Source organism: Pristiophorus japonicus, chromosome 19, assembly GCF_044704955.1.
Source record: "Pristiophorus japonicus isolate sPriJap1 chromosome 19, sPriJap1.hap1, whole genome shotgun sequence".
NCBI lineage: Eukaryota > Metazoa > Chordata > Chondrichthyes > Pristiophoridae > Pristiophorus > Pristiophorus japonicus.
In genome coordinates, this window is record NC_091995.1 from 88,904,055 (window position 1) to 88,928,448 (window position 24,394).

General features: G+C 47.4%; 1 protein-coding gene across 1 annotated transcript in view; it reads left to right on the forward strand.

Annotated features, from left to right (window-relative positions):
• The first annotated feature begins 11,529 nt into the window (after positions 1-11,529).
• The window catches only part of LOC139230030 (transcription factor PU.1-like), a 32,557-nt gene continuing 19,692 nt past the window's right edge, over positions 11,530-24,394 (forward strand). Inside the window, exon 1 of the mRNA XM_070861773.1 lies at positions 11,530-11,638. Within this exon, the coding sequence (XP_070717874.1) occupies positions 11,616-11,638 (23 nt within the window). The 5' untranslated portion in view covers positions 11,530-11,615. The remainder of the gene's footprint in view (positions 11,639-24,394) is intronic.

Genomic DNA, 24,394 nt, shown 5'->3' on the forward strand with positions numbered 1-24,394 from the left:
CTTTTTAAAAAAGGAGGGAGAAAGAAAACGAGTAATTATAGACCAGTTAGCCTGATATCGGTGGTGGGGAAAATGTTGGAATCGATCATTAAGGATGAAATAGCAGCACATTTGGAAAGCAGTGATAGGATTGGTCCAAGTCAGCATGGATTTATGAAAGGGAAATCATGCTTGACAAATCTAATTTTTTTGAGGTTGTAACTAGTAGGGTGGACAAGGGAGAACCAGTGGATGTGATGTATTTGGACTTTCAAAAGGCTTTTGACAAGGTCCCACACAAGAGATTGGTGTGTAAAATTAAAGCACATGGTATTGGGGGTAATGTACTGACGTGGATAGAGAACTGGTTGGCAGACAGGAAGCAGAGAGTCCGGATTAACGGGTCCTTTTCAGAATGGCAGGCAGTGACTAGTGGAGTGCCGCAGGGCTCAGTGCTGGGACCCCAGCTCTTTACAATATATATTAATAATTTAGATGATGGAATTGAGTGTACTATCTCCAAGTTTGCAGATGACACTAAACTTGGTGGCGGTGTGATCTGTGAGGAGGACACTAAGAGGCTGATGGGTGACTTGGATAGGTTAGGCAAGTGGGCAAATACATGGCAGATGCAGTATAATGTGGATAAATGTGAGGTTATCCACTTTGGGGGCAAAAATACGAAGGCAGAATATTATCTGAATGGCGGAAAATTAGGAAAAGGGGAGGTGCAGCGAGGTCTGGGTGTCATGGTTCATCAGTCATTGAAAGTTGGCATGCAGGTACAGCAGGCGGTGAAGAAGGCAAATGGTATGTTGGCCTTTATAGCAACGGGATTTGAGTATAGGAGCAGGGAAGTCTTGCTGCAGTTGTACAGGGCCTTGGTGAGGTCCCACCTGGAATATTGTATTCAGTTTTGGTCTCCTAATCTGAGGAAGGACGTTCTGGCTATTGAGGGAGTGCAGCGAAGGTTCACCAGACTGATTCCAGGGATGGTTGGAGTGACATATGAGAAGAGACTGGATCAACTGGGCCTTTATTCACTGGAGTTTAGAAGGATGAGAGGGGATCTCATAGAAACATATAAGATTATGACTGGACTAAACAGGCTAGATGCAGGAAGAATGTTCCCGATGTTGGGGAAGTCCAGAACCAGGGGACACAGTCTTAGGATAAGGGGCAGGCCGTTTAGGACTGAGATGAGGAGAAACTTCTTCACTCAGAGAGTTGTTAACCTGTGGAATTCCCTGCCGCAGAGAGTTGTTGATGCCAGTTCATTGAATATATTCAAGAGGGAGTTAGATATGGCCCTTACGGTTAAGGGGATCAAGGGGTATGGAGAGAAAGCAGGAAAGGGGTACTGAAGGAATGATCAGCCATGATCTTATCGAATGGCGGTGCAGGCTCGAAGGGCCGAAAGGCCTACTCCTGCACCTAGTTTCTATGTTTCTATTCTAAAGTTTTAGTCTATAATATCTTCTATAATGTGTTGGATTTACATTTGCCTCCGACATTTACAATGCCTTCCTGCCACTGTTTACATCAGCCGTGGCTCAGTGGGGAGCATACCCTCGCCTCTGACTCAGAAGGTTGTGGGTTCAAGCCCCACTCCAGAAACTTGAGCCCATAATCCAGGCTGACACTCCAGTGCAATGCTGAGGGTGCTGTCTGAGGTGCTGTCTTTCAGATGAGATGTTAAAACTAAGCCCCTTCTGCCCTTTCAGGTGGACGTAAAAAATCCTATAGCACTTCAAAGAAGAACAACACCTTGGCAATTATTTATCCTTTAATCAACATGCCCACTTGAAATTCCAAAGCGCTTTACAGCCAATGAAGTACCTTTGGAGTGTAGTCACTGTTGTAATGTGGGAAACGCGGCAGCCAATTTGCGCACAGCAAGCTCCCACAAAGAGCCATATGATAATGACCAGATAATCTGTTTTTGTTCTGTTGATTGAGAGATAAATATTGGCCCAGGACGCCGGGGAGAACTCCCCTGCTCTTCTTCGAAATAGTGCCGTGGGATCTTTTACGCCCACCTGAGAGAGCAGACGGGGCCTTGGTTTAACGTCTCATCCGAAAGACGGCACGTCCTCAGCACTGCACTGGAGTGTCAGCCTAGATTTATGCGCTCAAGTCCCTGATAAACTACATAACTAATAAATGGAAGTGTTCAAAGAAAATGAAGAATAAAACACAATTTTGTTTAATGCCCCCTTGTGATTGCAGCAGTGTCTTGGATATTAACCTTCAGTTCCGGGAGACTCCTGAAGAGCTGGCAACCTGAATCGCTTACCCACTACTTAATTTACCTGTTTCTTTTGCTTAATTTAGGCGGCGCGGGGGGAGAAAGAGTTGTTGTCATTGGATTGATATTGGATGGGTGCGGCGATTGATCATGGCGGAGGTGCGGCGAATGTTTGTGATAGAGGAGTGGCGAGAGATCGTGGCGGAGGTACGGCAAATGAGGGTACGGGGCCAAGGGCCATGGGGCAGCATGGACCAACCCACACTGCGATATGTGCACGCACTAGGTCCGTGCAGCAGAGCAGGTCTCCAGTTGTCCTGGTTAACTTGCCACTGGATAAAGGCCTAGCTCTGTCAAGCCCATGTGATGGCTGATGTGCAACGGTCACCACACATTAAAAATATCCACGCACAGGCATCTTCCACCCCCTCAACTGGAGTTCAGGACTGGAACATCGGGTCCTTCATTCTGTAAACTCATGTGGAAGCAAGTCATCCTCGTTAGAAGGACCGCCGATGATGATGATGATGATGGTGTTGGATGGGGAAAGAGCATAATCAGTTGAGGTTTCAGTTAAGAAGACGATTGACAGTAGTAGTGCTTTGAGTTCATTAAGGAACCGCGAGATCATTTCCCAACTGTGATGAGATATTTTTGACGCAATTGTGAGGGAAAGCACACGTGAGAGCAGAACATAAGAACATAAGAAATAGAAGCAGGAGTCGGCCATTTGGCCCCTCGAGCCTGCTCCGCCATTCAATAAGATCGCGGCTAATCTGATCTTGGGCTCAGCTCCACTTCCCTGCCCTTTCCCCATAACCCTTCACTCCCTTATTGCTCAAAAATCCAACAAATATATTCAATGACTCAGCCTCCACAACTCCATTGCTCTTCAAGCCCCCCCATCAAAGAACAATGTGACAACTATCGGGAAGAGTGCTACCCAAGGTCAGACGCTTGCGTTTCCATGGGAAGGGCTGAGACGTGTACTCTGGGGACTTGTCCGTGCCTCCCAGTTTTACCGCTTTCCAGGTTACCTCACAGTGAGCACAGGTGAGAAAAGAGGAATTGGACAGAATTAGTCCTTTGTTTACAGGATGTGGGGTGAAGTCAAATGTAAGTAACTTCTCCACAGACTTTGTGATTCGAGTCGTGTCAGGGCTACGTGTCAGGGCACAGCGTTCGTGACAATTTCTTTAGTTCCTTATTTGGGCATCATTGAGCATGCTAAACGTTGTGTGATTTTTCTCTCCCTTACTCCCTTTCTCGGTGACTCATTCCTGTCCCTCCGTCACTGACCGCCTTCTGGTGTCTCCTGCAAGTGGTCACTCTTAATGTGTGTGAGCGGATTGCCATGCTATCTGACCATGAAGGGCATTATTATAAGAGAAAAGAGAAAGGAAGACTTACATTTATATAGCGCCTTTCACGACCACTGGATGTCCCAAATCGCTTTACAGCCAATAAAGCTCTTTTTGGAATGTAGTCACTGTAGGAGATGCACAGCCAATTCGCGCACGGCAAGCTCCCACAAACAGCAATGCGATAATGACCAGATAATCTGTTTTTGTTATGTTGATTGAGGGATAAATAATAGCCAGGACACCGGGGGGTAACTCCCCATCTCTTCTTTGAATAGTGCCATGAGATCTCTTGCACTTGAGAGAGTAGACGGGGCTTCAGTTTAACGTCCCATCTAAAAGACGATACCTCCGACAGTGCAGCACTCCCTCAGCACTACACTGGGAGCGTCAGTCTAGAGGTCTTACTGCAGTTGTACAGGGCCTTGGTGAGGCCTCACCTGGAATATTGTGTTCAGTTTTGGTCATCTAATCTGAGGAAAGACGTTCTTGCTATTGAGGGAATGCAGCGAAGGTTCACCAGAATGATTCCCGGGATGGCTAGACTGACATATGAGGAGAGACTGGATCAACTGGGCCTTTATATACTGGAGTTTAGAAGGATGAGAGGGGATCTCATAGAAACGTAGAAGACTCTGACGGGACTGGACAGATTTAGATGCGGGAAGAATGTTCCCGATGTTGGGGATGTCTAGAACCAGGGGCACAGTCTTAGGATAAGGGGTAGGCTATTTAAGACTGAGATGAGGAGAAACTTCTTCACTCAGAGAGTTGTGAACCTGTGGAATTCACTGCCGCAGAGAATTGTTGATGCCAGTTCATTGGATATATTCAAGAGGGAGTTAGATATGGCCCTTACGGCTAAAGGGATCAAGGGGTATGGAGAGAAAGCAGGAAAGGGGTACTGAGGGAATGATCAGCCATGATCTTATTGAATGGTGGTGCAGGCTTGAAGGGCCGAATGGCCTACTCCTGCACCTAGTTTCTATGTTTCTATGTTTTATTCAAGTATCCTGGAGTGGGACTTGAACCCACACAATCTTCTGGCTCAGTGGCGAGTGTGCTAGTATCTGAGCCACAGCTGACACCAAATCTGATCCTCACCCGCTATACATAACGTGCATACCTTCTTGCAAAAAGTTTCGGGATAGCGATCAGTGAAACCCGACTCCCCGTCCACTCCCCACGCCAAGCCCAGGGAACATATGAACATAACAGGAGTAGGCCGCTAAGACCCCCAGGCCAGTTCTGCCATCCAATGAGATCATGGGTGATCTGTACCTCAACTCAATTTACCCGGCTTTGCCCCCTAGCACCTCGGGATGTTTTACCATGTTAAAGGCGCTATATAAATGCAAGTTGTTTTGATAACCCTTGCCCAACAAACATCTAGCGATCTCAGTCGGGAACTAAGACCAACTGTACTGCTCTACCCTTCTGAGACTAGTCAACTCAACACCGAGTGGAGATTTAACCAAGGTACAACATTTTTGGTCTATATGTCTCCTTATTGCAGAGACCATTTTTCCACTGGACTATGGGAGAGCTGAAATGTTAAGAACCAAAGAACGGCCTTTACTGTCGCGCTGGCGTACATTAAACAAAGAGCTTGTTCCTTGGCAACCATGCTGCTCCCAACATTACCTACCTACTACAACAGTACCGACACCAGTATACAAATACTTGGCACGGTCGTCGGAGATTCCTCTCAGTGCTTTTCAGGAGTGAAGTTCGGAATCACTTCGACACGCAATGGGTGATAGAAGTTTGGAACTCTCTTCCGCAAACGGCAATTGATGCCAGGCCAATTGTTGATTTTAAGTCTGAGATTGATAGATTTTTGTTAACCAAAGGAGTTATGGGGCAAAGGCGAAGTATTATGGCGTTGGGTTGCAGATCAGCCATGATCTCATTGAATGGCAGAACAGGGTCAAGGGACTGAATGGCTTCCTCCTATTCCAATGCTATCTGTGTGTCAGCCAGTGACTCAGTGGGTAGCACCCTTGCCTCTGAGTCAGAAGATCATGGGTCCAAGTCCCACTCCAGAGACTAGAGCACAAAATCTCAGCTGACACACCCAGTGTAGTGCTGAGGGAGCGCTGCACTGTCGGAGGTGCCGTCTTTCAGATGAGACGTTAAATCATCTGCCCTCTCAGGTGTTTTCCAAAGATCCCACCGCACTATTTAAAGAAGAGCAGGGGAGTTCTCCCCGTTTTCCTGGGGCCGATATTTATCCCTCACTAAACATAACAAAAACAGGTTGTCTGGTCATTACCACATTGCTGATTGTGAGAGCTTGCTGTGCGCATATTGGCTGCCGCGTTTCCTACATTACAACAGTGACTACACTTCAAAACGTACTTCATTGGCTGTAAAACGCTTTGGAACACCCGGTGGTCGTGACAGGCGCTATAGAAATGCAAGTCTTTCTTTATCTTAACAGGAGTGTTAACCCATTTTGGTCAAGTGCATTTAAAGGTTTCTTTGTCAGTATTCTCAAACCTAACTTCAGGGCCAAGGATGTAATCTAACCAGTAAACGCCAGTCCCTATAACCGTAATTATGAGAACAATGAACTGACAAAGCTCGGTCCAGGAAAACTTACTACGAAGAAGTAATTTTTTTTAACCATAAGTTACTAATTAGAAAGGTAGAAGTAAAATTAAAAAATGATTTATGGAACAAACTAATCAATTGTACGTTATAACTGGGTAACTGAGATATTTTTGAAGCACCCCGCTCCCTCCTGGCATTAAAATATTTTTTGTTAACACACACACTCCCGTGACGAAGCGGCAACACGCAAGTGCAGTCCACTTCCGGTTCATAGAAAATAGGTGCAGGACTAGGCCATTCGGCCCTTCGAGCCTGCACCGCCATTCAATGAGTTCATGGCTGAACATGCAACTTCAGTACCCCATTCCTGCTTTCTCGCCATACCCCTTGATCCCCCTAGTAGTAAGGACTACATCTAACTCCTTTTTGAATATATTTAGTGAATTGGCCTCAACAACTTTCTGTGGTAGAGAATTCCACAGGTTCACCACTCTCTGGGTGAAGAAGTTTCTCCTCATCTCGGTCCTAAATGGCTTACCCCTTATCCTCAGACTGTGACCCCTGGTTCTGGACTTCCCCAATATTGGGAACAATCTTCCTGCATCTAACCAGTCCAAACCCATCAGAATTTTAAACGTTTCAATGAGATCCCCTCTCATTCTTCTGAACTCCAGTGAATACAAGCCCAGTTGATCCAGTCTTTCTTGATATATCAGTCCTGCCATCTCGGGAATCAGTCTGGTGAACCTTCGCTGCACTCCCTCAATAGCAAGAATATCCTTCCTTAAGTCAGGAGACCAAAACTGTACACAGTACTCCAGGTGTGGCCTCACCAAGGCCTTGTACAACTGTAGTAACACCTCCCTGCCCCTGTATTCAAATCCCCTTGCTATGAAGGCCAACATGCCATTTGCTTTCTTAACCGCCTGCTGTACCTACATGCCAACCTTCAATGACTGATGTACCATGACACCCAGGTCTCGTTGCACCTCCCCTTTTCCTAATCTGTCACCATTCAGATAATAGTCTGTCTCTCTGTTTGTTTTTACCACCAAAGTGGATAACCTCACATTTATCCACATTATACTTCATCTGCCATGCATTTGCCCACTCACCTAACCTATCCAAGTCACTCTGCAGCCTCATAGCATCCTCCTCGCAGCTCACACTGCCACCCAACTTAGTGTCATCCGCAAATTTGGAGATACTACATTTAATCCCCGCAAAACATCCTCAAAAAATTCCAGTAGATTTGTCAAGCATGATTTTCCTTTCACAAATCCATGCTGACTTGGACCTATCATGTCACCTCTTTCCAAATGCGCTGCTATGACATCCTTAATAATTGATTCCATCATTTTACCCACTACCGACGTCAGGCTGACCGGTCTATAATTCCCTGTTTTCTCTCTCCCTCCTTTTTTAAAAAGTGGGGTTACATTGGCTACCCTCCACTCCATAGGAACTGATCCAGAGTCTATGGAATGTTGGAAAATTACTGTCAATGCATCTGCTATTTCCAAGGCCACCTCCTTAAGTACTCTGGGATGCAGTCCATCAGGCCCTGGGGATTTATCGGCCTTCAATCCCATCAATTTCCCCAACACAATTTCCCGACTAGTAAGGATTTCCCTCAGTTCCTCCTTCTTACTAGACCCTCTGACCCCTTTTATATCCGGAAGGTTGCTTGTGTCCTCCTCAGTGAATGCCGTACCAAAGTACTTGTTCAATTGGTCAGCCATTTCTTTGGCTTCCCCTGATTCTGACTGCAGAAGACCTACGTTTGTCTTTACTAACCTCTTTACATATCTATAGAAACTTTTGCAGTCCGTCTTAATGTTCCCTGCAAGCTTCCTCTCGTACTCTATTTTCCCTGCCCTAATCAAACCCTTTGTCCTCCTCTGCTGAGTTCTAAATTTCTCCCAGTCCCCGGGTTCACTGCTATTTCTGGTCAATTTGTATGCCACTTCCTTGGCTTTAATACTATCCCTGATTTCCCTTGATAGCCACGGTTGAGCCACCTTCCCTTTTTTATTTTTACGCCAGACAGGGATGTACAATTGTTGTAGTTCATCCATGCGGTCTCTAAATGTCTGCCATTGCCTATCCACAGTCAACCCCTTAAGTATCAATCGGCAATCTATCCTAGCCAATTCACGCCTCATACCTTCAAAGTTCGTTGGCAGCAGTCGCGTCCTTTCTGGGAAAAGAAGGATTTGAGGAGGCAGATGGATGGGGTTGATCCATCAAAAATGGATGAACCTGTTGGACCTAATGAAGACATTCATGTATAAAGCGTCTTTCATGACCACCCGGACATTTCAAATGAAGTACTTTAGGAGTGTAGTCACTGTTGTAATGGCCTTTCATTACATGGAATTACATTTAATTTATTGCATAGAAACAGGTCCGGGGCCTAAGATTGGAGCATAAACACCAGCACGGACCAGTTTGGGCCGAATGGCCACTTTATGTGCTGTAAATTCTAAGTAATTCTATGTAACTGGTCTGAGTTGGTGGTTATGCTCCACACGAGCCTCCTCCCCACCCCTACTTATCAACATGACCTATTTCTTTCTCCCTCACGTACCTATCTAGCTTCCCCTTAAATGCATCTATACTATTCGCCTCAACCACTCCCTGTGGTAGCAAGTTCCACATTCTCACCACTCTCTGGGTACATAAGTTTCTCCTGAATTACTTATTGGTTTTATTAGTGACTAGCTTATATTTATGGCCCCCTTTCCTGTTCTACCAATTCTTATGTTCTTATCGGCCAATAAAAAAAAGTGCCAATCAACTGATTCTTGCTACATTTCAACAACGCCACATCCTCAATGATAGGGTGTCCAAATTGACAGTATAGTCCTTGAAGACGAACAGCTTTTTCACTGATGCCCTGCCTGTATTTAGCTTGTTTTCTCTCTTGACGATTGTTATTTAGTGAGGTTTAAGACTTATTATTTTTGAAAGAAGACTCAAATTTTCTGACCCTTTTGCAGGGTGAGTCCAGGGGTGGTGATTTTGCAGGTGTCCCCAGAACCCCAGTACATTGGCCCAAGTGACCATTCTTTGCTTGTGAGCCTGTACAGTGAGTGTTAGCAAGGTGCTGAACCATGGGTTTGCCCATCACAGCCAATTCTGATCCTTTTCTCGTCCAATGCCCACTTGCGAGCAGAGATCATTGGATTAGGGAGACACTGAATTAGGAGATAATAAATGGGGGGTGTCATTGGATTGGGGGGAGCGTGGGGGCTGTGGATTGGGGGGGTCAGTGGATTAGCTGACTGGATTGGAGGGTCGGTGGATTAGCGGACATTGGATTGGAGGGTCGGTGGATTAGCGGACATTGGATTGGAGGGTCGGTGGATTAGCGGACATTGGATTGGAGGGTCGGTGGATTAGCGGACATTGGATTGGAGGGTCGGTGGATTAGCGGACATTGGATTGGGGGGTCGGTGGATTAGCCGACAATGGATTGGAGGGCCAATGGATGGGGGTGTCAATGGTTTGTGGGGTCATGCCTCCGCAAGATCTTACAAATCCCCTGGGAGGACAGACGCACCAACATTAGCGTCCTCGACCAGGCCAACATCCCCAGCATTGAAGCACTGACCACACTTGATCAGCTCTGTTGGGCAGGCCACATTGTTTGCATGCCTGCCACGAGACTCCCAAAGCGAGCGCTCTACTCGGAACTCCTTCACGGCAAACGAGCCAAAGGTGGGCAGAGGAAACATTTCAAGGACACCCTCAAAGCCTCCCTGATAAAATGCAACATCCCCACCGACACCTGGGGGTCTCTGGCCAAAGACCGCCCTAAGTGGAGGAAGTGCATCCAGGAGGGTGCTGAGCATCTCGAATCTCATCGCCGAGAGCATGCAGAAATCAGCACAGGCAGCAGAAAGAGCGTGCGGCAAACCAGTCCCACCCACCCTTTCCCTCAACAACTGTCTGTCCCACCTGTGACAGGGACTGTGGTTCTCGTATTGGACTGTTCAGCCATCTAAAGACTCTTTTAGAGTGGAAGCAAGTCTTCCTCGATTTCAAGGGACTGCCTATGATGATGTTGATGGATTGGTGGGGTGGGGGGGTCAGTGGACTCGAGGGGGTCAATGGATTAGGCGGCCAGTGAGTTAGGGGGCCATTGGCATGGTGGCCATTGGATTAGGGGATTGTGAAATGGCGATCAGGAACGGGAGCTTTGGCTGATGTTTTGATCCACTCCCAAAAACCAGAGATGCTAAAACTAATTGCATCCCCCCAACGACTGCTCCTCTAGTACCGAACACAGTGGGAGTTCGTTTGTTGACTCCTCAATAGGTTAGTTCTGTCGTGGGTATAATAAAAAACAACGTTCTACAATAACAGCTAGGTAGCTGCCACTGGAAGTTACGAAGGGGTGTGGGGGAGTCCCCTCAGAGTGTGTCAATGTTTGCAGGGGGGCCCTGAAAGTGTGCAATTTGCATGGGGAGAGAGGTCCCTGGTAACATGTTGTTAATCGCAGGGGGGTGGGCGATGTCAGAAGTGTGGTAATATTTGCAGAGAGATCCTCTGGGAGCATTTGCAGGGGTTGGTGTGGGATCTATCAATAGGTTAAAGTATTCGCAGCAGTATGTCAGTATTTGCAGGGAGTTCCCCCACCCCCCCTCCACCCCACCCTCCAATACAGTAAAAAGTTTGGAAGTAAAAAGTTTGGAAATAAAATTTGGCCTGATCAGTCTGTGGATAAGTATGAAGTGGGAGAAGAGAGGCGATGTCTGTGCTCCGCCAATCCTGGCCTCTTGTACATCCCCTGAGCCCTAAGCTCTGAAATTCCCTTCCTAAATCTCTCCTCCGAAGGTGCTCCCTAAAACCTACCTCTTTGACCAAGCTTTTGGTGACCAGTCCTAATGTCTCCTTGTGGGGCTCGGTGTCAAATGTTGTCTGATAAAGCATCTTGTGTCATTAGAGGTGCTGTATAAATTCAAATTGTTGTTGAGAGATGGAATCACCCCTGCTCCAGGAACCAAATAACTGTTGTCAATCTGTTTGGGATCAGAGATGAAATCTCTCTGCTAAACTTTGAAACAGTTTCCTTAATTTCTGGATTACAATTATGCCTCCTCAAAAAAAAAGTTATTTGAAATCTACATTAAATGGTTACGTTGCAACTTTAATTATCCAAAGGAGTGATACTTTCACCCTTTATAATAAAATAAGACTGTTTTCCTCTCCCTCCGCCCCCCCCCATTCCCCACACAAAGACACACACACACACACACACACACACAAGGATCTTAACAGCTTCCAGAAATGTTGATTGTGCAATGTAAAGGGGATTTTTGCAATGATTGAAATCACCAGACTCCACCCACTTTTTAACCAAAGCAGTTGGGATCTTTAAAAAGCTTGTAGCGACACGAGCCTATGCTCAGAAAGCAAGCAAGACTGTGGAGATCGGGCTCTCTTTCACCTCTCCTCACTTCACCATGCACACACTGGAAACACCACAGTAAGTACTGTACACAACCAGACCCCTGTGATCGCTTCCAAGCACCCCCCGTCCCACTCCAGCATTGCGAAACTCGCCGCTCTCTCGAGATGAAACCAAAAAAAAAGTTTTTAAAAAGTTTGAAACTGTTTGGGGGGACAAAAAAAGTTTGAAACTTTTGGGGGAAAAAAAAGTTAACATTTAATGAATGTTCAACTAGTTCTCTGAGGTTAGAGTACATACTATTTTGGCTCAGTGTGGGTGTCCCTCCTCTTCCCTCCGCCCAATTTACTTAATTTGATATCAACTTTCTTTGGCGTTGTGAAGTTTTCTTTGAAGCGGCGTCTGAAACTAGCTGCAAACGACTTCTTAAATGGCAGATGTAGTTGAGGAATCTGGGTCTGTGGCGGTGTGTGCCTTTGAGGATTAGAATGCAATCGGCAGGTTTTCACTGGTAATTTTAGTGTTCAAACCGGACTGTATTTGCCGTTTTGTTGTGTGTGGCAAATGAATCGGGTGCATTCAAGCTTTGAATTGATTTAAAGTCAGGAGCAAATGTTGATTTTTAACCCTTTGTCAGGCAGCTGCACTGCCTATAAATATGTTTATATGTACAGTACAGATGTGTCTCCCTGTAAATGTGTGTGTAAAGTTGGTTTCTTAACTGTGACTGTGTTGAGTTGATACGTCGATCCAAATCGGGGGCAAGATGTGTCAATGTCACAGACGTCGTCCGCCCCCCCTCTGTGTGATTCTTCAGCTATAGTTTTGTGAAATCACTAACAGAAGCAACCCTCGAATATTTTTTAATCGTTGAACAGTTCTCGTTGGAAGCACCGTTTTGTGCCATTGCCTATTTTACAGACACAAAAAGCAGGAAGAGAAAGGCAAATGTGATCAGCAACCACACTTTTAACACTACCAGCCACACTTGGGGTCCTGCCAAGTATTGACTGAAAGGTGTAAGATAAGAAAACAATGCTTTCTGTCACGACCAGACACGTACTATATTCGCGCCTAGATAGATATGAAAATACAGCCATTAATAGGCTCGGCCAAAACGTTCGCCGACAATGAATTACTTTTGAAACACTGGGAGAGACTTGTTATGTTGGGAAATGCATCAGCCATTCTGCACCCACAAACAGCAACGAGACTGACCAGTTAATCTGCTTTCTGTGATGCTGCTTGTTGAGGGGGGCGGGATACTGGCCGGGGCACTGGAAGAGAACCCTGGCTCTGTAGATGTAATGTTTGTTATTTAATGCTTGCTAATATAAATAGATATGTATTTGCATATATTTTTGTTTTTTTGTTTTGCAACTCGCTGCGCAGTCACGAACAAGTTTGCCCCGCTCTCTTCCTTCTAACTGGAGAGTAGGCGGTTTGATTATTTATGTTCCCTGCTGTGTTTTGCAATGTAAAAAAAAAAATACTGAGTCCAAAATTCACACACAAAAAGAGTGCAAGAGGAGGGAGGGGTGTTGTATAGCTCCCCCTCATGGTTAGGTTGAGGACTGCAGTGGTCAGCCTAGTGCTGCCTTGTAGACCAGTGGGCCTTCTGATTCCAATGCCTGATCTCAACCAGGCTGTTTTAGGGGTGCTACCATTGGGGGAATCAATCCTGTTGGAAAGTGGATGTTGGGTGAGCGGTGTGGGGCTGGGGGGGCGTGCTCCATCCAGACTCCACCATTAAGAATGGCCATTTGGAAGAGTGCTGATAAGATGTAGCAAGATTTGGCGTCCTCAGGCAAGGAAGGGGGGCGGGGGTGAAGATCTTGAGGGTGGGGGGGGGACTGTTTATCAAAATGACTGAGGTTTGATGTTGAGCAATCTGTTCCCAGTCCTGAGTTGACTCAAAAATGAGTTGCTAAAAAATTAATCTGTCACAGAAAAATTAGTGTTGCTGATAGAGAGAACTTGCATTTGTATAGCATCTTTCACGAACTCAGGACGTCCCAGAGTGCTTTTCAGCCAATGAAGTACTTTTTGAAGTGCAGTCACTGTTGTAATGTGGGAAATGCAGCAGCAAAATTGCGCACAGCAAGCTCCCACAAACAGCAATGTGATGATGGCCAAATAATCCATTTTTAGGTGTTGGTATAGAGTACTACTCCACATGTACATGTGCTGCTGTTTTGCGCTCAGCGCTACATGGTGTGTGTCAGACTGTGGATTCCTCCTATGAAAGCAAGTGGCATTTTTCAACAGTGGCAGCAGTGTTTTTAATTGTACTTTTTTGTACATCTTTCACAGGTCAAACCTGCTTCCGTTTGATCTCTGCATCTTGGGAGTTTTCTCAAATCTTATTTCCCGTGTCGTGTCTTCACCAAATCGTTGGCCCCTCCTTATCTTTGTAACCTCCGAAAACCCTGTGTTCCTCCAGCTCTCTAGCCTCTTGTCCATCCCCGATTTCCTTCCCTCCCACCATTGGCGGCAGTGCCCTAAGCTCTGGAATTCCTTCCCTAAACCCCTCTGCCCCTTCACCTCTCGCTCCTTAAAACCTACTTCTTTGACCAAGCTTGTGGTCACCTGTCCCAGTAGCTCCTTACGAGGCTGGGTGTCAAAGTGTGGCTGATTACACTCCTGTGATGCACCTTGGGATGTTTTACTATGCTAGAGGTGCTATATAAATGCAAGTTGTTGTTTAATGCCCCTGTGACTCCGCACCCTACCAGTCTCCAGTCCCAGGATGAGAAAGAAAGACTTGCATTTATATAGCGCCTTTCATGACCATTGGACGTCTCAAAGCGCTTTACAGCCAATGAAGTACTTTTGGAGTGTGGTCACTGTTGTAATGTTGGAAATGCGGCAGCCAATTCGTGCACAGCAAGCTCCCACAAACAGCAACGTGACAATGACCCAGATAATCTGTTTTTTTTTTGTTATGTTGATTGAGGGATAAATATTGGCCCCAGGACACCGGGGATAACTCCAGTGCTCGAATTTGAAATAGTGGCCTTGGGATCTTTTACATCCACCTGAGAGAGCAGACGGGGCCTCGGTTTAACGTTTCATCTGAAAGACGGCACCTCCGACATTGCGGCGCTCCCTCAGCAATGCACTGGGAGTGTCAGCCTGATTTATGTGCTCAAGTCTCTAGAGTGGGGCTTGAATCCACAACCTTCTGACTCCGAGGCGAGTGTGCCGCCCACTGAGCCACGGGAAGATGTGAGCGTGACGAGCACCCAAAAACCCTTGATGCCGTCCTTGATCCAGCCGAGACAAAGGGAGAATAGCGCAATTGAATCAACTTTATTCCAAACATTTCTAGGGTTGAATGTTATGGAGGTGAGTTTGAGAAATGCGCAAAGCCTTACTTAATTGAAACTCTTCTGTTTCATTGCTCAATCCTCTCCACACATTCCCCCTTGCTGCCTGCCCACCCCTCCACCACACATCTCAAAGTGTACGGCCAAAAGGGCAGGCATCTTCTTAGCCCAGACCTCCAACAACACAACTCCCAAGCTGGCCACTAGGAAGCAGCCAAGAGCATTTCACGGGTGACTCTAATTTCACCGAGGCTCCTAGCCTTACTCCATGCCTCAATGCAGTTGAGTTCAGAAACTAAAATGGGGTTGGGGCATTTGTCTCCCCCCCCCCCCCCCCACCCCCCCAATCCCACCGTTGCATGGTATTGTACGTTGGTGCTCCAATTGCCTGCCTCAAAGGCAGTGATGAAATTGGCCTTGCCTGGCGCTTGTTGTTTGACTGTTGATGTAGCCTGTTCCTGCTCAGTGTTCCTACCCCGGGGGTGGGGGGACAGGAAGATTGAACAAGCCGGATATTCACCATTTGGAAAGTGCAAATAAACAATTGGTGAACCTTCTCCTGTTGCAGTTTCTCCAGCGTTCGAGTTGTAGTGTGACACAGTGCACCTTGTACGTATGGTCACCCGAACAGAACATCGCTTCTCGAATGCAGCCACTCTTCGGATATCCCAAATGACACGCCATTGAAGGCAATGCAAAATTGCCTCCATAAAACAGTCACTTGCCCATTCTATATGATGGTCTCCTTGTACAGCTGTTTCCTATAGTACTGTACTACCGAGCGCAGCAGACAGTTCCAGGTACCTGCGTGAAGGGCCCACCGTGTGTTTTTCAACCAGTTGCCTGAGTCAAAATCCCCAGAATGCCTCACCGACTGCTACTGGAAGGTCACCACCAATCCGAGGCCTGAAGCGGTTCATGGAGAAGGTCCATCAGTACCTTCTCGGGTGGACGATAAATGTGGCCTTGCCCAGCGATGCCCATATCCTGAGGAAACATATATATTTTTATTAATAACAGAAGAAAATTGGGTCCATTCCTGTGGGCAGTAAGAGGACAGGTTAGATTGTATTATTCAAAATGACAAACTATTCCACATTGCTTTTTAAAAACATTTTGTGTATTTTGATGGATAGCTGTGCAGTTTGGAGCAAAGGGCACTGCGGGAGGGGGAGACAGAATCAAACTAATCACTTGACAATTGATGTGACGGGAAGAAAGGCTTGAAAGACTTGCATTTGTACAGCACCTTTCACGGCCACCGAACGTCTCTGTGATTTACAGCCAATGAAGTACTTTTTGGAGTGTAGTCACTGTTGTGAACGATAGGGGAGTCAAGGCTTATGGGGAGCAGGCAGGAAAGTGGAGTTGAGGCCAGGATAAGATCTCATTGAATAGCGGAGCAGGCTGGAGGGGCTAAATGGCTGACTCCTGCTCCTAATTCTTATGTTGTAATGGCAGCAGCCAAGTTGCGCACAGCAAGCTCCCACAAACAGCAATGAGATAATGACCAGATAATCTGTTTTTAGTGATGTTGATTGAGGGATAAATATTGGCCCCAGGACACCAGGGAAAACTCCCCTGCTCCTCTTCAAAATAGTGCCATGGGATCTTTTGCGTCCACCTGAGGGGGCAGACGGAGCCTTGGTTTAACGTCTCATCTGAAAGACGGCATCTCCGACAGTGCGACACTCCCTCAGCACTGCACTGGAGTGTCGGCCTAGATTTATGTACTCAAGTCTTGGACTGGGCCTTGAACCCACAACCTTCTGACTCGGAGGCGAGTGTGCTGCCCACTGAGCCACAGCTGAAAATGCAAATGGTTGGTGCTCTTATGTGACCTTTCCAAAGTGGTCACTCTGATACTTAAATGTAGCACCTTAACATGGCCGAGGTGCAGGAAGTGTCACGTGGGCAAATGCTGCAACAAGATCCCGCAAATAGAAATGGAATGAACGGCGAGTGATGCTGTTTGAAGGAGGAATGTTAGCCAAGACGCTAGGAGAACACCTTGCTCTTCTGCAAATACAGTGGTGGGATCTGTAATGGGTCCACCTGAATCCCCAGAACAAGCCGGCTGGGTATCAGTGGAAGATCTGAGCATGGCACCTCCACCAATGGTTGTCAGCCTAGCTTACGTGCTCAAGTCTCGGGGCGAGGGTGAAACACACAGCCTCGGATGAGGAATCAAGAGTGTAGCCAGCTGAGGATACAATGTATGGCTCGGTGGCTCGGATGCACCACCTGTCTGGTGCTGAGTCTTGCAGACCAGAAAGGCGCCAAGTTCCATGGCGGTCGGAGTTACCGGATCTCGCATGGTGTGGTGGTAAGGATGCTGCAGTTGGCCCTAGTGGCCCTTGCGAGAAGGAAGGGATTCAGCTGTGACTCCATGGGTAGCACACTCTCACCTCTGAGTCACACGGTTGTGGGTTCAAGTCCCACTCCAGGGACTTGAGCACAAAAAAAAAACCCAGGCTGACACTCCAGTGCTGGACTGTCGGAGGTGCCGTCTTTCGGATGTAACGTTAAACCGAGGCCCCGTCTGCTCTCTCAGGATGTAAAAGATCTCTCAGCACTATTTCAAAGAAGAGCAGGGGGAGTTATCCCCGGTGTCCTGGGGCCAATATTTATCCCTCAATCAACATAACAAAAACAGATTATCTGGGTCATTCACATTGCTGTGTGTGGGAGCTTGCTGTGTGCAAATTGGCTGCCGCGTTTCCCACATTACAATAGTGACTACACTCCAAAAAGTACTTCATTGGCTGTAAAGTGCTTTGAGATGTCTGGTGGTCATGAAAGGAGCGCTATAAATGCAAGTCTTTCTTTCTGTAAACAAAGCAGCCTGGGTTCCTGCTCCTGATGTACTAGTGACTATTGGAATGAATGGGGACATCAGCTACAATGCCCACCTATCCCTCTGTGAATAACCAGCTGCTATGCTCTCACATGAAGATGGACCAGTCCAAAAGCACTAAAGTAGGACCAGAACCAGCAAGATTCAGTGTCTTCAGGGGAAGAGGAAGGAAGAAGGTTGTTTTGATACTGAGCCACTGATACCTCAGCGAAGTCTGTTGTCACAACACAAGAGCTCTCTGAGAGAAGTGTGCTTTTTTTTTTGAACAAGTATAATTTATTACCTTTTTCGTTGTTCGGTTTTAAAATTCTCATCCTTATTTTCAAATCCCTCCATGGCCCTTGCCCCTCCCTATCTCTGTAATCTCCTCCAGTCCCACAACCCCCCGAGATGTCTGCGCTCCTCTAATTCTGCCCTCCTCTAATTCTGCCCTCTTGAGCATCCCTGATTATAATCGCTCCACCATCGGTGGCTGTGCCTTCAGCTGCCTGGGCCCCAAGCTCTGGAACTCCCACCCTAAACCTCTCCGCCTCTCTACCTCTCTTTCCTCCTTCAAGACGCTCCTTAAAACCTACCTCTTTGACCAAGCTTTTGTTCATCTGCCGTAATTCTTATCTGGCTTGGTGTCGATGTTATTTTTTTTGTCTTATAACACTCCTGTGAAGTGCCTTTGGACGCTTTATTGCATTAAAGGTGCTATATAAATGTAAGTTGTTATGGAGGGGATAACCTCTGAGTTAAACTCCCTCTACTCAACCCCAGCCGTGGTGCTGAAATTCCCGTCGTGGCTAATCTTAATGGCGATTGGCCGATGTTTCTCTCTACATGCGCGTCTTCATTCGCATTGGAGATCAGTGACGACAGGAACTGCACCTCGGGGCCCAAGCTAACGTGTACTCCCCGCGGCACCAGTGTGACCATGAATCCGTTGCCCACACCAGCCTTCCTGTAGCCACTCCCAGGAGATCACCTGGTTCCGGTTGAGGTGGAGTGTAGATGGTTTTAGAATAAGGGGTGTTGCAGTGGTATGGGGCGGACTGGTTGGGCTGGGTGCTCTTTGCCTTTGCGTCATTGTTCGTGGGTTTGTATGTAACCTTCAGGGCTGCTGACCGAGGGCCGTGCGGCTCTTTGTCGGCCGACGCAGACACGATGGGCCGAGATGGCCTCCTTCTGCGCTGTAAATTTCTATGTTTCACTCTTGAGTGAGGTGGGCATGCTGAGTTGGCTGATGCCCGCGCCCACCAACAATGGGGTTTGGGAGGGCGCTGACCAAACATCATTTCACGTGCAGCCAGCAGATGGCAGGGGAGACTTGGCATGTTGGCCTTTATTACAAGAGGATTTGAGTACAAGAGTAAAGACGTCTTACTGCAATTATACAGGGCCCTGGTGAGACCACACCTGGAGCAGTGTGCACAGTTCTGGTCTCTTTACCTAAGGAAGGATATACTTGTCATAGAGGGAGTGCAACGAAGGTTCCCCAGACTGGGATTCCTGGGATGGGGGGGGATTGTCCTATGAGGAGAGATTGAGCAGACTAGGCCGATATTCTCTAGAATTTAGAAGAATGAGAGGTGATCTCATTGAAACATACAAAATTCTTACAGGGCTCGACAGGGTGGATGCTGGGAGGATGTTTCCCCTGGGCTGGGGAGTCTAGAATCAGGGGTCACAGTCTCAGAATAAGGGGTCGGCCATTTAGGACTGAGATGAAGAGAAATTTCTTCACTCAGAGGGTAGTGAATCTTTGGAATTCTCTACCCCAGAGGGCTGTGGAGGCTCAGTCTTTGAGTATATTCAAGACAAAGATCGATTAGATTTTTGAATATTAAGGGAATCAAGGGATATGCAGATCGGGCGAGAAAGTGGAGTTGAGGTAGAAGATCAGCCAGGATCTTATGATGAATGGTGGAGCAGGCTCGAGGGGCCGAATGGCCTACTCCTGCTCCGAAAACTTATGTTCTCATTCAATGCAATCTTTTCTTTGTAAGATGAGGCATGCTTATTCTTGTGGCTTGGGTGACTTGTGTGGTGTACAAGCGGAGGCGTTCTGTCGGGGTAAAGTGATCCTGAGTCATCCATGGGTTTCTCTACATGTGATCAAGAACCCTTTCAGACATGGGCAGGATGCACAATGGTAAGTCTTGACAGAAGGCTTTTGACTCCCATCTCCAACCTGATTTTCCTCTCCTCAAAAGTTCCTTAATGGAAACAGAAGCTTTGCTTGGATTGCAGGATAACTTTTGTCACATTTTTTGTCCAAAGTACTCCTGTGAAGCACCTTGGGATGTTTTATTAAGTTAAAGGTGCTATATAAATACAAGTTGTTGTTGGTGTTGATAAACCTAAACTTTCCTAATAAAACAAGGCAAGAAAAAGAAAGACTTGCATTTATATAGCGCCTTTCACGACCACCGGATGTCTCAAAATGCTTCACAGCCAATGAAGTACTTTTGAAGTGTAGTCACTGCTGTAATGTGGGAAACGCGGCAGCCAATTTGCGCACAGCAAACTCCCACACACAGCAATGTGATAATGACCAGATAACAAAAACAGATTATGTTGATTGAGAGATAAATATTGGCCCCAGGACACCAGGGAGAACTCCCCTGCTCTTCTTCCAAATAGTGCCGCGGGACATTTTGCATCCATCAGAGAGAGCAGACGGGGCCTCGGTTTAATGTCTCATCCGAAACACGGCACCTCCGACAGTGCGGCACTCCCTCAGCACTGCCCTAAAGTATTGAACACACAACCTTCTGACTCAGAGGCGAATGTGCTACCCACTGAGTCACAGCCACTTAAAGAAAGAAAGATGTGCATTTATATAGTGCCTTTCATGACCTCAGGACGTCCCAAAACACTTTACAACCAATGAAGTACTTTAAATTTTTGATTTAGAACTCGCTGCCACAGGGAGGGGTTGAGGCGAATAGTAGCGATGCATTTAAGGGGAGGCTAGACAAGGATATGAGGGAGAAGGGAATAGAGGGTTATGCTGATAGATTTAGATGAGGAAAGACGGGAGGAGGCTCGAGTGGAGCATAAACGCCAGCATGGACTGGTTGGGCCCAATGGCCTGTTTCTGGGCCGTATATCCGGTGTACTGTACAATTCTCAGGTGTCAAGCCCAATTATGTAGATTGATTCCATTACCTCTGTCTTGTGTACACCATTCCAAACTCATTCCCATCCTTTTCCTTAAATATTCGGAATCACAAGCCACCCCGTGGGTGTTTGCATTGATCCCGTGTGCAGTTGCAGTGATACTGCCAGAAATCCAGCAGGCGAGGGGAGGAATTACTGGAATGCCCACAACATGAAACGTGCTCCCTCAAGTATTTGCCTCGATCAACTCCACCCTGCATTGCTTAATGCGGACTTGAGGTGGATCGTGGTAATGGGAGTGATAATAGCCTCTTCGTGAAGCTTTAAAGTAATTAGTGGAAGGATTAGAGGGGAGTTAAGGAGAACTTTTTTTTCCACCCAGAGGGTGGTGGGGGTCTGGAACTCACTGCCTGAAAGGGTGGTAGAGGCAGAAACCCTCACCACATTTAAAAAGTACTTGAAGTGCTGTAACCTACAGGGCTACGGACCAGGAGCTGGAAAGTGGGCTGGGTAGCTCTTTTAAGGATGCCACAGATGCGATGGGCCGAATGGCCTTCTCCTGTGCTGTAAGGTTCTATGCTAAACTGACGCCCTAACTTGTAAAGTCATTGGCTTTGTGTTGATAGGATAGGATCGGAGGGCACGGAATGAGATTACTTGGTGTGGATAGACAGGAGAAGCTGGGATTGTTGTCCTTCAAGCCGAGAAAGTTAGGGCAAGTATACAAAATTGGAAGGGTTTTGATGGCGATAATAAGGAGAAACTTCCTACTGGCAGGGGGGCCGGTAACCAGAGGACATAGATTTAAAGATAACTGGCAAAAGAGCCAGAGGGGGAGATGAGGGGAATGTTTTTATACAGCGCGTTGATGGGATCTGGAATGCACTGCCTGAAAGGATGGTAGAACCAGATTGAACAGTACCTTTCAAAGGGCAATTGAATTATTTAAAAAATCCGTTCCGGGATGTGGGCGTCGCCAGCATTTATTGCCCATCCTTAATTGTCCTTGCCAAAGTGGTGGTGAGCCGCCTTCTTGAACCGCTGCAGTCCCGTGTGGTGAAGGTGCTCCCACAGTGCTGTTAGGGAGGGAGTTCCAGAATTTTGACCCAGCGACGATGAAGGAACGGCCGATATATTTCCACGTCAGGATGGTGTGTGACTGGGAGGGGAACGTGGAGGTGGTGGTGTTCCCATGCGCCTGCTGCCCCTTGTCCTTCTAGAGGGTAGAGGTCGCGGGTTTGGGAGGTGCTGCCGAAGAAGCCTTGGCGAGTTGCTGCAGTGCATCTTGTAGATGGTGCACACTGCAGCCAGGGGGCGCCGGTGGTGGAGGGAGTGAGTGTTGAAGGTGGTGGGTAGCGTGTCGATCGAGCGGCCTGCTTTGTCCTGGATGGTGTCGAGCTTCTTGAGTGTTGTTGGAGCTGCGCTCATCCAGGCAAGTGGAGAGTGTTCCATCACACTCCTGACTTGTGCTTTGTAGACGGTGAAAAGGAAAATCTGTAGGGCTATAGGGAAAGAGTAGGGGGGAGTGGGAATAATTGAATAGCTCTTTCAAAGAGCTGGCACAGGCACAATGGGCTGAATGGCCGCCTCATGTGCTGTACAATTGTATTCTATGACTCGAGATTAATGTCTAGTAATGCTCCTGCCCCCCACCCCCCCCCCAGTTTCTCCTTCCTCTGGTGAAAGTGTTGATGAACAGGTCCATAGCCACTGACAGTTCTCACCCAACTGGTGGTTGTGAGCCTGGAGAGTGGGTGTTGACACTCTTCGACCCTGGAGGGCATCCCACCCCTCCATACCACCATCCTGGCTCGCGTCAGCGATCTCTCAGCATAAACTGGGAATTGAATCTGAAAGGGGAGACCTAATAGAGGTGTGCAAAATGACGAGGGGGGTTTTGATGGAGCAAGTAGGGAGAGACTGTGTTCTGGCAAGTGGATCGGTAACCGGGGGGACAGAGATTTACAACAATGGGCAAAAGAACGAGAGAAAGTCATTGTGATCTGGATCGTGGTTGGTGGACTCAATGCGTAGGGACTTTCAAAAGGCTATTGGACATGTACTTGAGGAGGACTGGCTTGCAGGGTTATGAGGGGAAAAAGCTGGGGGGGGGGGGGGGGGAATGTGAGACTAAATTTGACAGCTCTTGCAAAGAGCCAGCGCGAGGCTTGATGGGCCGAATGGCCACCTCCTGTGCTGTAGGATTCTGTGATTCTATATTTGGAAGCTGCTGGGTGGCTCGGTATCGCGTTGGGAGGGAGCTGTGGTCACTCACGGCCATTACGGGAGACCGGTGACTAATCCCGAGTGGGATTGGCCCGTACTAAACACACACCAGAACCACAGGCTAGGCCGCCTCGATTGGGAGGAGCACCTGAAATAGTTTTGGTCTTAAAGGGGCACTGATGAGGGAATCGTGGCACTGTGGTACGGGAGGAGGCCACCTCTACCACTCTGCAACTGTTGGCTACCCTACCGGCAAAAGAACCAGATGGGGAGAATGTTTGTACGCCACAAGTTGTTGTGATCTGGGGACACGCTGCCTGAAAAGGGCGGTGGAAGCAGATTCAATAGTATCGTTCAAAAGGCAATTGGATAAATACTTGAAAAGGAAAACTTGCAGCGCTATGGGGAAAGAGTAACGGTAGTAGAACTAATTGGATCGCTCTTTCAAAGAGCTGGCACGGGCACAATGGGCCGACCGGCCTCCTTCTGTGCTGTACGATTGTATCCTGTGACTCCAGATTAATGCCTTGTAACGCTTCCCCCACCCCCCCCCCTCCCCCCACCTCACCCCACTTTTCCCTGTGTTACCCATTTCCCCCTCTACAGTAATAAATTAACGTTTCGGGTCTGTGACCCTTGGTCAGAACTGAAGAAGTTCGAGATGTAACAGGTTCTTAAGGTATTGCAGGGGGAAGTGAATGGGGGAGGGGAGGGAAGGACAAAAGGGAAGGTCTGTGATAGGGTGGAAGGCAGGAGAGATTTGAGAGACACAAGGGACGATGGGCCAAATTGAGATGGTATTGACACAAGTTAGGAAACAAAAGATGAGTCTAGATAGGGTGTGAATGGCAGAATAATTACCAGCTGCCATGAGAAACAGAAAATAATAAAAAGGGGGGCTGGGTTTTACAGTGATGTCTTCTTCAGTCTTTCTTCAAATGCTGCCAAGGGCTCAACTTCGAAAGCCACTTGCAGCAAAGCACCTTTCGGATGAGACGTCAAACCCAGGCCTCTGCCTGCCCTCTCAGGTGGATGTCAAAGATCCCATGGCACAATTTCGAAGTTCTCTAAGTGTCCTGTCCAATATTTATCCCTCAACCAATATCACTTTTTAAAAAAAAAAACACTATCTGGTTGCCTCTGAGTCAGAAGGTTGTGGGTTTGAGTCCCATTTCAGTGACTTGAGCACAAAAGAAATTAGGCTAACGTGCCAGTGCAGTGCTGAGGGAGCGCCGCACTGTTGGAGGTGCCGTCTTTCGGATGAGACGTTAAACCGAGTCCCTGTCTGCTCTCTCAGGTGGATGTAAAAGATTC